At 37.8% G+C, this 17752-nt stretch overlaps 1 protein-coding gene across 2 annotated transcripts; it reads right to left on the reverse strand.

The window, feature by feature from the left end:
• Positions 1 to 518: 518 nt before the first annotated feature.
• Positions 519 to 17402, reverse strand: LOC115226445 (zinc finger protein 271-like). Of its 2 annotated transcripts, XM_036515413.1 has the most exons (3): positions 17286 to 17402; positions 15192 to 15611; positions 519 to 2438 (listed from the first exon to the last, which is right to left on the reverse strand). In XM_036515413.1, the coding sequence occupies exons 2-3, from the start codon at positions 15203 to 15205 to the stop codon at positions 845 to 847; spliced, it is 1608 nt and encodes a 535-aa protein (XP_036371306.1). In that variant the 5' UTR covers positions 15206 to 15611; positions 17286 to 17402; the 3' UTR covers positions 519 to 844. The 2 variants fall into 2 exon arrangements, with proteins under 2 accessions (XP_036371306.1, XP_036371307.1); XM_036515414.1 differs by lacking the exons at positions 15192 to 15611; positions 17286 to 17402 and having other exon boundaries at positions 519 to 1104; positions 1189 to 2769.
• Between the last annotated feature and the right edge of the window lie 350 nt (positions 17403 to 17752).

Consider the following 17752-nt stretch of genomic DNA (forward strand, 5'->3'; position numbering starts at 1 on the left):
CGGCAAAAGAGACCGATAGGATAAGTACTGGGCTTACAAAGAATAAGTCCCGGGGTCGATTTGCTTGACTAAAGGCGATGCTCCAGCATGGCCACAGTCAAATGATTGAAACAAGTAAAAGAGTAAAAGATATATATATATATAAAAGGTAAGCAGAGTTAGTGGTTGTAGTAACCACTTAAGGGATATGTATGTATGTCTACAGGCATGGCTGTGTGGTAAAAAGCTTGCTTCCCAATCACATGGTTCTGGGTTCAGTCCCACTGTGTGTCATCTTCAGCAAATATCTTCTATGATTGTGAGCACGGCACTCTAAACACTGGTGAAATTAGGCAGTGATAAAAATATCTTTATACAGCTCATGGAGGAGGGTTGTCTTTCTCTGCGAATAACATTCTTGGGTTTTGGTGGGTTTAAAAAAAATTTTTTTGTGTTGTTTTTATTCTGCTTAAAATAAATTTTGATGACTGTGAACAACACGAAGCAGAAAACTGTAACAAAATTTTTTCATCAAAAATTTTTTCCTTTTTTTTTTATTGGCACACAAACAAATTTCATGCATATTTTAAAATATCACATTTCCAAATCTCTCATTCATAAAATTACAAGATTTACTAATGAGAATAAAGAAAAGAATTTGATTGAAAAAATTTATGAACAAAAAGTAAAAAAAAGTCTACAGCGTCTATGTTTAATCTCTGTTTCTCAAGTGTCAACAGTGATATGTACATTGATATTTTATTATTGGGCATTAATAACAAGAAATTACTAATAGTAAAATCATTAGTTATACCAATGATAAAAAGATACAATTTACTCAACAAAATGTAGGAGATTTATAAGGTCATTGTTCCGTATGGGTAGCAACGTGTTCACTCAATTGACGTTTTTGAGAAAATGATTCACCACAGATATCACAGCGATACGGTTTCCCTCTTGTATGTGTGCGCTTATGTTTAGTTAAGTAGACACGTCCAGAAAAGGATTTACCGCAGATTTCACAGTGATATGGTTTTTCTCCAGTATGAATACGTTTGTGAGTGACTAAGTTATGTTTCTGAGAGAAGGATTTACCACAGACATCACAGTGATATGGTTTCTCTCCTGTGTGAATGCGTTTGTGTTGAGTTAAGTAACTACTTTCTGAGAACGATTTACCACAGGTGTTACAGTGATATGGCTTCTCACCTGTGTGAATGTGTTTGTGAGTAGTTAGAGTATGTTTATAAGAAAACGATTTACCACAGGCATCACAATGATACGGTTTGTCTCCTGTATGAAGATGTTTGTGAATAGTTAAGGAATATCTATGCGAGAATGAATTACCACAGATATCACAGTGATATGGTTTCTCTCCTGTATGAATACGTTGGTGAGTAATTAAGCTATATTTTTGAGAGAATGATTTAGCACAAATATCACAGTGATACAGCTTCAGTCCTGTATGAATGCGTTTGTGTCTAGTCAAGTGAGCAGCATCTGAGAACAATTTATCACAGATATCACAGCGATATGGCTTTTCTCCCGTATGAATACGTTTGTGAGTAGTTAAGACAGGTCCATGGGAAAACGATTTGCCACAGATGTCACAGTGATATGGCTTCTCTCCTGTGTGAGTGTATTTGTGTACAGTTAAAGTATGGCCATGAGAAAAGGATTTACCACAGATATTACACTGATATGGTTTCTCTCCTGCATGAATACGTTTATGTCTACCTAAGTCACTACTTTGAGAGAACGATTTACCACAGACATCACAGTGAAAGGGTTTCTCACCTGTATGAATGCGCTTGTGTTTAGTGAAACGTCTTCCATCAGAGAATGATTTATCACAGATATCACACTGATATGGCTTCTTTACTGTATGGATACGCTTATGTTTGGTTAAGGAGCTATTCTCAGAGAATGATTTACTACAGACGTCACAGAAATATGGCTTTTCACCTGTGTGAATGCGTATGTGTGTAGTCAGGTGAACGCTCTGAGAAAATGATTTATCACAGACATCACAGCGATATGGTTTTTCTCCTGTATGAATGCGTTGGTGAGTGATTAGGTTACCTTTCAGAGAGAAGGACTTACCACAGACATCACAGCAATATGGTTTCTCACCTGTATGTATACGTCTATGTTTATACAGGCTGCTATTTTGAGAGAATGATTTACCACAGGTATTGCAATGGTATGGCTTCTCTCCTGTATGGATGTGCTTGTGTTTAGTTAAATGATTTGCCTCAGAGAATGATTTACCACAGACATCACAGCAATACACCTTTTCTCCTGTATGAATACATTTATGTTTAGTCAGGCTGGTACTGTGAGTGAATGATTTACCACAGACATCACACTGATACGGTGCTTTCCCTTTCTCATTTTTTTCATCATCAATAAAATCAATACTTTTAGAGTCTGTTTCATATTTAACCTTCTTCTCAATTTCCATAATTTTTTTTTTTATCATCACCATATACAAATGATTCGGTTTATTTCATTCCTAGCAAATATTTCTACTTCCACATTTCCACCAAATGTAACATTTGATACCTGAAGCCACAAACCCCATTGTAAACTCATTCAAGTTTAATAAGTATGTGAAATCAGTTTGTATCTGATTTATACAATGAGAAATTGGAATTAGATGGCAAAAATTGGTGCAAAGCTTTATACGCACTTTTGACAAGTTGTGGTGCACCTGAGCACTGTATACAATAATTTCATTGTTATTTTTAAAAGAATTTTGTGAGTGGCTGTGTGGTAAGTAGCTTGCTAACCAGCCACATGGTTCCGGGTTCAGTCCCACTGCGTGGAATCTTGGGCAAGTGTCTTCTGCTATAGCCCCGGGCCGACCAATGCCTTGTGAGTGGATTTGGTAGACGGAAACTGAAAGAAGCCTGTCGTATATATGTATATATATATATATAAGTGTGTGTGTATATGTTTGTGTGTCTAGCATTGCTTGACAACCGATGCTGGTGTGTTTACGTCCCCGTTACTTAGCGGTTCGGCAAAAGAGACCGATAGAATAAGTACTGGGCTTACAAAGAATAAGTCCCAGGGTCGATTTGCTCGACTAAAGGCGGTGCTCCAGCATGACCGCAGTCAAATAACTGAAACAAGTAAAAGAGTAAAAGAGTATAGAATATGGGGGTGGTTTCCATCCGAGTAAAATAGGAATTCAAGTGGTCCATAGGTAAAACAAAAACGATTGAAAAACACTGGTCCAGAATAAACTCAAATGCTGAATACTTATGACAGTTCCATATAAATATTTATCTGTAGAATTATATCTGTTCTATATAATACTTTTGTTTAGCCTTGAAATCATCATCATCATCGTTTAACGTCCGTTTTCCGTGCTAGCATGGGTTGGACGGTTCGACTGGGGTCTGGGAAGCCAGGAGGTTGCACCGGGCTCCAGTCTGATCTGGCAGTGTTTCTACAGCTGGATGCCCTTCCTAACGCCAATGATGATAAATATTGATGATGTATGTTGATATAAACAACTCTATATTGTTCTGGTATTCTGAAATATAAAGGAAACAAGAATGAGTATATTTATAATATAGAGATGCAAAAATCGAAATTTTACATTTCAAAAGGAAAAAAAATCTTTACTGTAATAATTGTACTTATGCAATATTTCTTTCCGTTTTAAAAATGTATGCGCAGGAGTGGCTGTGTGGTAAGTAGCTTGCTTACCAACCACATGGTTCCGGGTTCAGTCCCACTGCGTGGCACCTTGGGCAAGTGTCTTCTACTATAGCCTCGGGCTGACCAAAGCCTTGTGAGTGGATTTGGTAGATGGAAACTGAAAGAAGCCCGTCGTATATATGTATATATATATATGTATGTATGTGTGCGTGTATGTTTGTGTGTCTGTGTTTGTCCCATCCAAGGTCGCTTGACAACCGATGCTGGTGTGTTTACGTCCCCGTCACGTAGCGGTTCGGCAAAAGAGACCGATAGAATAATAAGTACTAGGCTTACAAAGAATAAGTCCCGGGGTCGAGTTGCTCGATTAAAGGCGGTGCTCCAGCATGGCCGCAGTCAAATGACTGAAACAAGTAAAAGAGTATATATATATATATATATATAAATACACACACAAACACATATATGTGTAAGATCCTAGGATCTAAGTGGTTCGAAGTTTGTAAGCTTCAAAGCAGTTTACGGCAGGAAAAGAAAAGAAAGAGTGGATAACATATGGTCAGGAACATTTATATTAATTCTATTGCCCGCGAATATATAATAGTTTTGATTGCGCAAACTTGGTAAAAGAGAAAAAAAAAATTCGAAATGAAACTTCAAATAATTAAATTAGTGAAACATCTATTGACTTTTAAAAAAACTATTCTACAGATTCAGCTTTATATTAGACTAGCAGTATCGCCCGGCGTTGCTCGGGTTTGTAAGGGAAATAACTATATAAGCGTTTTTAGAGGGTTATAGCCAAAAGATAGCAAAAAAATGCATTAAAAATGGAAAAAGAATGATAGTAAATTTTTTTTAAATCGTTGACTCATCGTAGACATTTTTAGAGAGTTACTTCCCTTATATAATAGCGAAAAAATGCATTAAAATGGAAAAAAATTATGGTAAATTTATTTTTAAAATCGTAGACTCATCGTAGACATTTTTAGAGAGTTACTTCCCTTATATAATAGCGAAAAAATGCATCAAAATGGAAAAAAATTATGGTAAATTTTTTTTAAAATCGTAGACTCATCGTAGACATTTTTAGAGAGTTACTTCCCTTATATAATAGCGAAAAAATGCATTAAAATGGAAAAAAATTATGGTAAATTTATTTTTAAAATCGTAGACTCATCGTAGACATTTTTAGAGAGTTACTTCCCTTATATAATAGCGAAAAAATGCATCAAAATGGAAAAAAATTATGGTAAATTTTTTTTAAAATCGTAAACTCATCGTAGACGCGCGCTAATACCCAGAAGGGCTCGATATGAATCACGACTATAAGATACCCGGTTTTGGTTAAACTGCACCGCAAAATGTGGGAGTAGTTAGGAATCTAAATCGTAGGAGACAGACACACAACTTCACTTTTATATATAAAGATTTCGGCAAAATTATGATGAAAGATCGCCTAGATTCCTATACAATCATAGACGGTACTTTGGTGATTGTATAGAAATCTCAACAGGAGTCCGTATGACCCTTAGGGCTCCATATAAAATTCTGTGGTTCAAATTTACGAGCAATTGGTTATACTTCTACAATATACTAAACATCTTAACTTTTCAACACGATTCCAAATAATATTTAATTATAAAAACACTGCATCCTTCAAAACTTCCATGCTTCCTGAGATTCGTCAACACAACACCTGAATCATACAATTTTGCATTGTATAAGATGATTTCACATATGTCTGAAAGCTTTTAGTATCTTCAGATATTACATCATCAATATTTATCTTCTTTCCAAGGTTAAATGGACAGAGTTGCTGAAGCATGGAACAAACTGCCGGCATCAATTGTTAGTTGTCGGAGCACTGCATCCTTCAAAACTTCCATGCTTTCTGAGATTCGCCAACACTACACCTGATTTCCTCCACTCCATACACACACAAGCATGTATCTGACTCATACATTGTTCGCTTTCCAGACATTTGTACTTTAAAAAAAAGGAATCATTTGGATAACTATCAGAACCTTTTCAAACTCCACCTGTCTAACACCCGTGGACATATTTACAAAGTCAGAAAACAGCACAGCTCCCATGACTTTAGGAAACATTTTTTTCACGCTGAGAGTTGCTGAAGCATGGAACAAACTGCCAGCATCAGTTGTTAGTTGTCGGAGCACTGCATCCTTCAAAACTTCCATGCTTCCTGAGATTCGCCAACACTACACCTGATTTTCTCCTCTCCATACACACACAAGCATGTACCTGACTCATACACTGTTCGCTTTCCAGACATTTCTACATTACTGTATATACTTTATATGCACTTTTTGACAAGTTGTGGTGCACCTGAGCACTGTATACAATAATTTCATTATTATTATTATTATTATTGGCAATCTTTCGTCTCTAGTAGACCTTTCCGTCGATTTCCGTAAAAAAATTTTATTTTTTTGCATATGGGCTTGCGGGAACTTTTGAAGTAATGAGAGCGAAAGAGACTAAGAGAAAGCGATTGTATGACGAGGGAAGTTCTTTTGAAGTTACCGTCCAGGGGAAGCATTGATGTACATGTGTGTGTGTGTGTGTGTGTGTTTGATGGGGTGTGGGAGACAGACAGTATGTTGTGTAAGTGAAGTGCTTCTGTTAGTGTGTGTGAAGAGACAGAGTAATGTGTGAAAGAAAGAGATAACTGAAATTTTTTACTCGGTGTATGTGTATATGTATGTATATTACTTCAAAAGTTCCCGCAAGCCCATATGTAAAAAAAAAATGTTTTTTTTACGGAAATCGACGGAAAGGTCTACTAGAGACGAAAGATCGCCCTTATTATTTTTAAGAGAATTTTGTAAACATAGAATATGGGAGGGTGGGGGTTCCATCCGAATAAAATAGGATTTTCAAGTGGTCCATAGGTAAAACAATGATCTAGAATAATAAATAGATCTGGATAAATATTAATTCCACGCGATCGCTGCTGGACAATGGAGATAATATCGATCTCTGATCAACAGCATTAAATAGATTTTCCACTTAGCGATGTTTACCAACTTGTATTAAATAATATGTACGATTATATCTCTCACCTTTTTATTGGTACAGAATCTGATATTTACAGCGTAAATATGTTTCATTCGCGGGTTCGATTTCCACCTATATATTTATTTATTTATTCATTTCAGGAAGCATTTTGAGACGATCGCAAATGAAAGGAGGAAAATTTCTTTCATTCAAACAATCAACAAAGGAAGTAAACAAGGCGGAAGTAAAAATGTGTCATGTGACTTTCGCTCTCTGGCAAATAGAACCCACAAAGCTTCACACTATGAAACGAGATAGGATGGAACTTAATTAATACGCCTCTATGTGTTTAGAGCGCGGCGAGTTGGCAGAATCGTTAGCACGCCGGGCGAAAGGCGTAGCCGTATTTCGTCTGCCGCTGTTACGTTGTGGGTTCAAATTCCGCCGAGGTCGACTTTGCCTTTCATCCTTTCGGGGTCGGTAAATTAAGTACCAGTTACGCACTGGGGTCGATCTAATCGACTTAATCCCTTTGTCTGTCCTCTCTGTGTTTAGCCCCTTGTGGATAGTAAAGAAATAGATATTTCGTCTGCCGCTACGTTCTGAGTTCAAATTTCGCCGAGGTCGACTTTGCCTTTCATCCTTTCGGGGTCGATAAATTAAGTACCAGTTGCGCATTGGGGTCGATGTAATTGACTTAATCTGTTTATCTGTCCTTGTTTGTCCCTTCTGTGTCTAGCCCCTTGTGGGTAATAAAGAAATAGGTATTTCGTCTGCCGCTACGTTCTGAGTTCAAATTTCGCCGAGGTCGACTTTGCCTTTCATCCTTTCAGGGTCGATAAATTAAGTACCAGTTACGCACTGGGGTCGATGCAATCGACTTAATCCCTTTGTTTGTCCCCTCTGTGTTTAGCCCCTTGTGGGTAATAAAGAAATAGATATTTCGTCTGCAGCTGCGTTCTGAGTTCAAATTTCGCCGAGGTCGACTTTGCCTTTCATCCTTTCGGGTCGATTAAATAAAGGACCAGTTACGCACTGGGGTCGATATAATCGACTTAATCCGTTTGTCTGTCCTTGTTTGTCCCCTCTGTGTTTAGCCCCTTGTGGGTAGTAAAGAAATAGGTATTTCGTCTGCCGAGGTCGACTCTGCCTTTCATCATTTCGGGGTCGATAAATAAAGTACTAGTTTATGTACTGTGGTCGATATAATCGACTTAATCCCTTTGTTTGTCCCCTCTGTGTTTAGCCCCTTGTGGGTAGTAAAGAAATAGGTATTTCGTCTGCTGCTACGTTCTGAGTTCAAATTTCGCCGAGGTCGACTTTGCCTTTCATCCTTTCGGGGTCGATAAATTAAGTACCAGTTACGCACTGGGATCGATGTAATTGACTTAATACCTATGTCTGTCCTTGTTTGTCCCCTCTATGTTTAGCCCCTTGTGGGTAATAAAGAAATAGGTATTTCGTCTGCCGTTACGTTCTGAGTTCAAATTTCGCCGAGGTCGACTTTGCCTTTCATCCTTTCGGGGTCGATAAATTAAGTACCAGTTACGCACTGGGGTCGATGTAATCGACTTAATCCGTTTGTCAGTCCTTGTTAGTCCTCTCTGTGTTTAGCCCCTTGTGGGTAGTAAAGAAATAGGTATTTCGTCTGCCGAGGTCGACTCTGCCTTTCATCCTTTCGGGGTCGATTAAATAAGTACCAGTTACGCACTGGGGTCGATGCAATCGACTTAATCCGTTTGTCCCCTCTATGTTTAGCCCCTTGTGGACAATAAAGAAATATATACGCCTATATATGTGTGTGTTTTGTGTTTTGAAATTACATATTTCATTTCGTATTCTGTATTGTCTTTGTGCTTCATATAAATGTTTGTATCAAGCCTGTTTTTATCTCTCTCTCTTTATATATATTTTAGAAATGAGGAAGGCCAGATATGATTACCTTAGGTTTCTCGTCCATAAATGGTTTAGCTTTATAGCGTATCGTCAGATCCCAAAACCTGTTGACCCAAGGCTTCTTAAGTATATCATCATCATCATCATCGTTTAGCGTTCGCTCTCCATGCTAGCATGGGTTGGACGGTTCAACTGGGCTCTGGAAAGCCAGAAGCTGCACCAGGCTCCAGTCTGATCTGGCAGTGTTTCTACAGCTGGATGCCCTTCCTAATACCAACCACTCCGAGAGTGTAGTGGGTGCTTTTTATGTGCCACCAGCACAGGTGCCAGACGAGGCTGGCAACGGCCACAATCGGATGGTGCTTTTTATGTGCCACCTGCATAGGTGCCAGACGAGGCTGGCAAACGGCCACGGACAGATGGTGCTTTTTATGTGCCACCAGCACGGAGGCCAGTCAGGACGCCGCTGGCAACGGCCACGTTCGGATGGTTCTCTTATGTGCCACTGGCACTGGTATCACAGTTACAATTTCCATCATTAATATTTTTAAGAGGCCTTGGGTCAACAGGTTTTGGGATCTGACGATATGCCATAAAGCTAAACCCTTTATGGACGAAAAAACTAAGGTAATCCCATAAACCGGCCTTCTCCATTTTTAATACTTACTGTTCTATATCTTAGAGTGCTTCTTTTGGATTTATGTTTTTTTACACACACACACACATATATATCCGTAAAAGAAGTCCATATATCTGGGATCTTTTCGGTTTGAACGGCAGTTTTTAACATAATTTCTAGGTAACTAAACACTTTTAAACTTCGTATACTGGTAGAATGTGTTTATAAAACATCTTTTTCTCTTGGTTTTATTGAGAAAATTCTATAGTTTGTAAGATATCTTGGATCTTTTCGGTTTGAACGGCAGTTTTTTAAAATAATTTCCACGTAACTAAACATTTTTAAACTTCGTATACTGGTAGAATGTGTTATAAAACATCTTTTTCTCTTGGTTTTATTGAGAAAATTCTATAGTTTGTAAGATATCTTGGATCTTTTCGGTTTGAACGGCAGTTTTTTAAAATAATTTCCACGTAACTAAACATTTTTAAACTTCGTATACTGGTAGAATGTGTTTATAAAACATCTCTTTCTCTTGGCTTTATTGAGAAAATTCTATAGTTTGTAAGATATTTGTTGTTTTTTTTCTTCAATTTCTGCAATTTCAACCAATCACTGACGTCTATTGAGGTAAAAAGCATTCTGTGCCGTATGAATATGTCCCTCGTTTAAGAAACAGATTGGGTTTATTTACATTTCTGAAGAAAAAAAGATACCCTAACCCTAAAACAGATTGAAATGCAATAGATCAATACTAGGGTCATAATTATGGGCGACAATTTCATATGACACCGCTAGAAAAAACTGCCATTCAAACCGAAAAGATCCTATATCTGAAAATAAAGCATATTTTAAAACGTTACAGCAGTAACATATGTATAGAAGATTAATTGTTATGGCTGCTCAGAGGTGCAAAACCAATGGTCACCTTGACCGGCTATAACAATCAACCTTCTCTCTCATACAGATATAGACAGATAGACAGACAGACAGAGGTGGGCACCTTTAAACAAAAAGTTAACTTTGTTAACCCACTAATTCTCTGAAGATGCAGCCATCCGGCAAACCAGACTCCAATCTGATCTGGCAGAGTTTCTACAGCTGGATGCCCTTCCCAACGCCAACCACTCTGAAAGTGTAGTGAGTACTTTTACGTGCCACCGGCACGAGGGCCAGTCAGGCAGAATTGGCAACAGCCACGCTCAAATGGTGTTTTTTTATGTGACACCTGCACATATATATATATATATATATATAATATATATATATATATAATATATATATGAATAATTGAAAGAATGGAGTCGAACGAAGATGTTAACAAAATTCCTTTACTCTCGACAGATGAAGACGGAACCATTGAACCCTAGGCAACCCAGATTCATCTTAAAGGACCACATGCAGAACTTTCATACTAACCCAGTATTGCGGCTCATATGCCCTTCCAGTTCAGACATCGGTACTCTTAGTAAATACATATTAGGTAAGTATATCCCTATTACTCTCTCTTTACTCTTTTTCTTGTTTCAGTCATTTGACTGCGGCCATGCTGGAGCACCGCCTTTAGTCGAGCAAATCGACCCTGGGACTTATTCTTTGTAAGCCCAGTACTTATTCTATCGGTCTCTTTTGCCGAACCGCTAAGTGATAGGGACGTAAACACACCAGCATCGGTTGTCAAGCAATGCTAGGGGGACAACATAGACACACACACTTATATATATATACATATATACGACAGGCTTCTTTCAGTTTCCGTCTACCAAATCCACTCACAAGGCATTGGTCGGCCCGGGGCTATAGCAGAAGACACTTGCCCAAGATGCCACGCAGTGGGACTGAACCCGGATTCATGTGGTTGGTTAGCAAGCTACTTACCACACAGCCACTCCTGCGCCTATATTAATTAATAAATTAAAACTTAGCTTATGGTCCAATTCTGTTCAAGTCGCAGATTAGTTTTCTTCTATTACCGATAAGGCCAACACTAAATTTATCCAATTCGATATATCTAGTTTCTATTCTTCAATCAACCCTATTATACTTAGTAAGGCCCTACGGCACGCACACAATAAGGCAGGCCTCTCCAGGGAGGAAATTAGTTTGATATTGACTACTAGGAAATCTTTCATCCAGTTCGATAGCAAGTTGTGGGTCCGCAGAGATACCCATAATGCGTTTGATGTACAAATGGGAAGTACAGACAGCGCCCAGATAGCTGATTTGGTCGGAATTTATATTCTTTATGAAATGGCAGACCAATTCCCGGTCTGTGGGGTTCTTTATCGTGACGATTGTCTGCTTTACCTCCAAAACGTTTCGAACCAAAAAATACAGAAGGTTAAGAACAGATTAGTTAGGTTTTTTAGTAGAATGGGCTTGCACATAGTTTTTGACGATGAATTAACTAAAGCCAACTTCTTAGACATTACCCTCAATTTGCAGAATAACTCATACTTCCCTTATCATAAACCTTCCACAAATCTTAAGTATATTAGCATTTTCAGTAATCATGCCAGGCCAATTACCGATAATTTAGTTAAAAACATATCTCTGAGACTGTCCAAATTATCTGCTAATGTCGACATCTTTAACCAAAAGGCAGACTTCTATAACGCCGCCTTGTTAAGAGCCGGTTATAAGGAGAAAGTGTCATACATCAACTCAGCTCATTCTAAACCAACATCTGCTTCTCCAGATAGAAAAGTTACTTGTAATAGGAATAATGATTTCAATTCTAATAGTGCCAGCAACCCTGTACGTAAAATAAATTCTTTACGGACTAGGGGAGGTAAGCGCCATGCAACCCCAAATTTCGTCCACCCCACTTCTATAGAGAAATTCTTTCCTAAGCCTTCGAACATTCTTTCAATCAACGTACCCTTCCCTCTCCACTTGTTCCCTAGCTATTATTCCTTTATCCCTTCTCTTCCTACTATCTATCTTTGATGTCAATTCTTCTAACGGTTTTTTTAAAAAAAAATACTCATTATCGCTTTGTTTACCATGTAGGCAATCATCGAAATTTGTGTTTGTCTTGTTGTCGAGAGAGGCTCCCTTTCTTTCCTGATGAGAAGACTGCATAATGCACCTTTTATTCCTTTGGAATGAAAACATGCTGTCTTCGAAACATATGTTGAGAGTAAAGGAATTTTGTTAACATCTTCGTTCGACTCCATTCTTTCATTTATTCATATACAACACACAAATTTCTGCACGTGAACCTGGAGTTTCTACCCTTGACAGGTTGCTTCAACCGTGTTTCTGATGTGAATTTGCTACCCAGGTTTCGGTTAAACGAATTTTCCATGCTGACGATAAACATAGGATAATTCATTCACCTACTTAAATATATATATATATATGTGTGTGTGTTTGTGTGTCTGTGTTTGTCCCCCTAGCATTGCTTGACAACCGATGCTGGTGTGTTTATGTCCCCGTTACTTAGCGGTTCGGCAAAAGAGACCGATAGAATAAGTACTGGGCTTACAAAAGAATAAGTCCCGGGGTCGAGTTGCTCGATTAAAGGCGGTGCTCCAGCATGGCCACAGTCAAATGACTGAAACAAGTAAAAGAGTAATATCAAAACAAGGACACATAGTGCAAATGCCCAAAAATTTACGACATGATCCTCTTACTCATAAGCTTATAGAAAACATTTGCACAAGGTGCCACGCAGCAGGATTGAACCCCGAACCAGGTGGTTGTAAAGCGAAAAGGAAAACATGTTGAATCCCTCTCTCCCAAACTATCGATATCAATATGAATATTGATTCTTTGTTCCGTAGGGTAATATTAATGGCCCTTTAAAAAGAATTTCTAAACTATAGGCACAGGTATGGTTGTGGTAAGAAGCTTGCTTCCCAACCACATGGTTCTGGGTTCAGTCCCACTGCATGGCACCATTTACTACAGCCTAGGCGAACCAAAGCTTTGTGAGTGGATTTGGTAGACGAAAACTGAAAAAAAAACCATAGAATAAGTAACAGGCTGGGGTGGATTTCTTTGACTAAAACCCTTTAAGGCAGTGCTCCAGCATGGACACAATCAAATGACTGAAACAAGTAAAAGAACACCCAATAAGGTATCATGAATATCGTTATACCAATGAATAAAAGGAAAGAATTTATTGAAAATTTATAGGGTCAAAAAAGAAAATACAGGGTTGTATGTGCCATGCTTTTACTGTATGTATTACAACCCCATATCATATTCTGTATGAACAGATGATATGATTTCTCTCCTCTATGAATGTATGTCTGTTTGTTTATGTCAACACTTTTAAGAAAACAATTTACTAAAAATATCAGTGATATGGCTTTTCTCTGCATGAATATGTTGGGGAGAAATCAGGTGGAAATTTCAAGAGAATAGTTTACCACAGATTTCACAGTGATACAGTTTCTCTCCTGTATGAGTGTATTTGTCATTAGTTAAGTCACATTTTCTAGAGCAGTGCTTTTCAAACTTTTTGCTGGAGCGGAACCCCAAGGAAACATTCCACTGGCTCGAGGAACCCCTGTGCAATAATTTAATAGTCTTATGCACACATATCTGCACAGGAGAATTAAAAATTACTGCCGATTTTAGCAGTTTTGTAACTTCTTGCGGAACCCCTGGACTGTACTGGCGGAACCCTGGTTGAAAACCACTGAGTTAGACACTAGTTAGACCAGTGCTTTTCAATCTTTTTGCTGGAGCGGAACCCCAAGAAAACATTCCACTGGCTCGAGGAACCCCTGTGCAATAATTTAATATTCTTATGCACACATATCTGCACAGGAGAATTAAAAATTACTGCCGATTTTAGCAGTTTTGTAACTTCTTGCGGAACCCCTGGACTGTACTGGCGGAACCCTAAGGTTCCGTGGAACCCTGGTTGAAAACCACTGTTCTAGAGAATCATTTACCACAGAGAGCACAGTGATATGGTTTCTATTGTGTACGAATGCATTTGTGAGTGGTCAACCTGTAGCCACGTGAATATGATTTACCACAGATATGACAATGGTATAGTTTCTTTCCTGTATGAATGAGCTTGTGTTGACTGTAAGCGCTCCCGTCAGAAAATGATTTACCACAGACATCACAGTGATATGGCTTTTCTCCTGTATGAACACGGTGGTGAGTAATTAGGTGACCGTTCTGAGAGAAGGATTTACCACAGATATCACAAGGATACGGTTTCTCTCCTGTATGAGTGCGTTTGTGCCTATTTAAGTCACATTTTCCAGAGAATGATTTGTCGCAGACGTCACAGTGATAGGGTTTCTCTCCCGTATGAATACGTATGTGCTTGGTTAAGTGAATGCTTTGAGAAAAGGATTTATCACAAATGTCACAACGATATGGTTTTTCTTCTGAGTGAATGAGTTTGTGAGTAGTCATGTGTGCATTTTGGGAGAAACATTTACCACAGATGTCACAGTGATACGGTTTTTCTCCCGTATGAATAGACTTGTGTGTAGTTAAGCTCCACTTCTGGGAGAAAGATTTACCACAGACATCACATTGATATGGTTTTTCTCCTGAATGTATAGACTTATGTGTAGCCAAGCTCCATTTCTGGGTGAATGATTTCCCACAGATATCACAGTGATATGGCTTTTCTCCTGTATGAATAGACTTATGTTTAGTCAGGCTCCAGTTTTGACAGAACGATTTACCACAGACGTCGCAATTATATGGTTTCTCTTCCATATGAATGTGTTTGTGAGTAGCTAAGGAATTTGCACGGGAGAATAATTTACCACAAATGTTACAGCGATGTGCTTTGTCTTCTGTGTGAATGCGTTTGTGTCTAGTCAAAGAACCAGCCTCACGGAACGATTTACCACAGATATCACAGTGATACGGTTTCTCCCCTGTATGAATGCGTTTGTGAGTAGTCAGGGCGTATGTACAGGTGAACGATTTACCACATAAATCACAGTAATGTGGCTTTATATTATCAGGAAAATCAACGATTTTAGAGTCCGTTTCACATTTAACAATGTTCTCACTAAACTCAATTTCCATAATTCTTCTTTCCTTTCTATCATATACACCCGTTGCTCTTTGTGTTTTTATATTTTATTCCTAATAAATATTACTTCTGCTATATTTCCATCAAATATTATGATATCTGAAGATGCTGCAAATTTCTTTGTAAATTCTTCCAAGTTTAATAACCATGTAGAATCATCTTACATAGTGGGAAAGTGAAAGTAGAATGCAAGAACAGTGGGCAAAGAATCAAAGCAGTGAAGTAAACAAAAGTTGGTGTGACATAACAGTTCCAGAGAAATATTTATCTGTAGTTTAGCTTTGCTTTATATAAACAGTATTGTATCTGTTCTGTGTAATATTTCCTTTTAGACTTGAAAAGACGACATCTATTGATGATGTATATTGAAATAGATGTTTCTTCGTTGTTTCTGATATTCTGAAATAATAGAGAAACAAGAATGTAAGATATAAGAAATATTTACAATGCAGAGACACGTCAGTCAAAATTGTGCAACATTTCTACAAAAATTTTAGAAAATCGGAACTGATTGTTACCAGTGTTAAAAATGAAAATGTTGTTTTAGTAAAGATGGTCAATTCAAACCTTTTGATACTGTTAGTAAAACATCTTATAGTAATTCTACTGTCCACTAATATATAAAAGCTGTCGATTCGGTTTCCATCTACTCCAAACAGTTAAATCTATTTTTCATAATCGTAATTATCTAATGTTTACAAGAAAAAGAATTTCGAAAAAAACGGTGAAGGAAGGTTATAGAAAATGAAAAACTATGGAATAGCGAAAAGAAAAAAAAGTAGGCGCAGGAGTGGCTGTGTGGTAAGTAGCTTGTTTACCAACCACATGGTTCCGGGTTCAGTCCCACTGCATGGCACCTTGGGCAAGTATCTTCTACTATAGCCTCGGGCCGACCAAAGCCTTGTGAGTGGATTTGGTAGACGGAAACTGAAAGAAGCCCGTCGTATATATGTATATATATGCGTGTGTGTTTGTGTGTCTGTGTTTGTCCCCCTAGCATTGCTTGACAACCGATGCTGGTGTGTTTATGTCCCCGTTACTTAGCGGTTCGGCAAAAGAGACCGATAGAATAAGTACTGGGCTTACAAAAGAATAAGTCCCGGGGTCGAGTTGCTCGATTAAAGGTGGTGCTCCAGCATGGCCACAGTCAAATGACTGAAACAAGTAAAAGAGTAAGGAGTATATAAAATAATTTTGTTACGCAAATGTTTAAAACCTAGAAATTCCGAGAAATTACGGGATTTTTCTTACTAGATAATTTTCGACTCCATTCTACAGGATTACAAGCTTATTCAACCGATCGTAATATTTATTATACGTAGTTTTATTTTGTTAATTTTTTTTCCGTATATATGAGTTTATATGTGACTTTTGTATTAACTATAATTCACTCGTATTCTGCCGTTACGTTCTGAGTTCAAATTCCGCCGAGGTCGACTTTGCCTTTCATCCTTTCGGAGTCGATTAAATATTTACCAGTTACGCACTGGAGTCGATATAATCGACTTAATACCTATGTCTGTCCTTGTTTGTCCCCTCTGTGTTTAGCCCCTTGTGGGTAGTAAAGAAATAAAAAATAGGTATTTCGTCTGCCGTTACGTTCTGAGTTCAAATTCCGCCGAGGTCGACTTTGCCTTTCATCCTTTCGGGGTCTATTAAATAAGTACGCACTGGAGTCGATATAATCGACTTAATACCTATGTCTGTCCTTGTTTGTCCTCTCTGTGTTTGTCCCTTTGTGGGTAGTAAAGAAATATATAATTCACTCGTGTTGGGCATATAGAACGTCAGATGACGTTTATGTGATGAGGGAACTGGTTTTGCGTGTCTGTATTAATTAATAACCAAAATACAGAAATAATATTTAATAAATTTTCAGAGAAAGCGTAACTTTACATCAGATCTTTCATATACAATTTCAGGAAGATAATTAAAAAAAAAATTGTCTAGAATAATAGTTGATTTGTCTTAATCTTGATTAGATGTGAATAATAATTATTTTTAGACAATAAGTACTGAACAATAGAATAAATAGCGATTTCTGAGCAGTAACATCAAAAGGTTTTTACTTACCGATGTTCACCTTAATTTTACTAAATAATATCTTCACTTTTATTGCTAAAGAAACCAGTTTTTATAGGGAAATATCTTTAATTACACAAACCAATTAAGACAACTATGAAAACGGAAGTGAAATGTATTGTGTCACTTCCCCTCTCTAACCAAGAAAACCACAAAGCTTCACACCGAAAGAGAAAGTAGGAAAGAAATATTTCACATGTGTAAACATATATACCGTAAATCCTTGAGTATAGTCCGCCCTTTAGGTCGACTTTGCCTTTCATTCTTTTGGTGTCGATTAAATAAGTATGCACTGGGGTCGATATAATCGACTTAATCCGTTTGTCTGTCCTTGTTTGTCCCCCCTGTGTTTAGCCCCTTATGGGTAGTAAAGAAATAGGTATGTGTTTGTGTATGCATGGGTCGATATAATCGACTTAATCCGTTTGTCTGTCCTTGTTTGTCCCCTCTGTGTTTAG

This window comes from Octopus sinensis, linkage group LG30 (genome assembly GCF_006345805.1).
Source record: "Octopus sinensis linkage group LG30, ASM634580v1, whole genome shotgun sequence".
Classification (NCBI taxonomy): domain Eukaryota; kingdom Metazoa; phylum Mollusca; class Cephalopoda; order Octopoda; family Octopodidae; genus Octopus; species Octopus sinensis.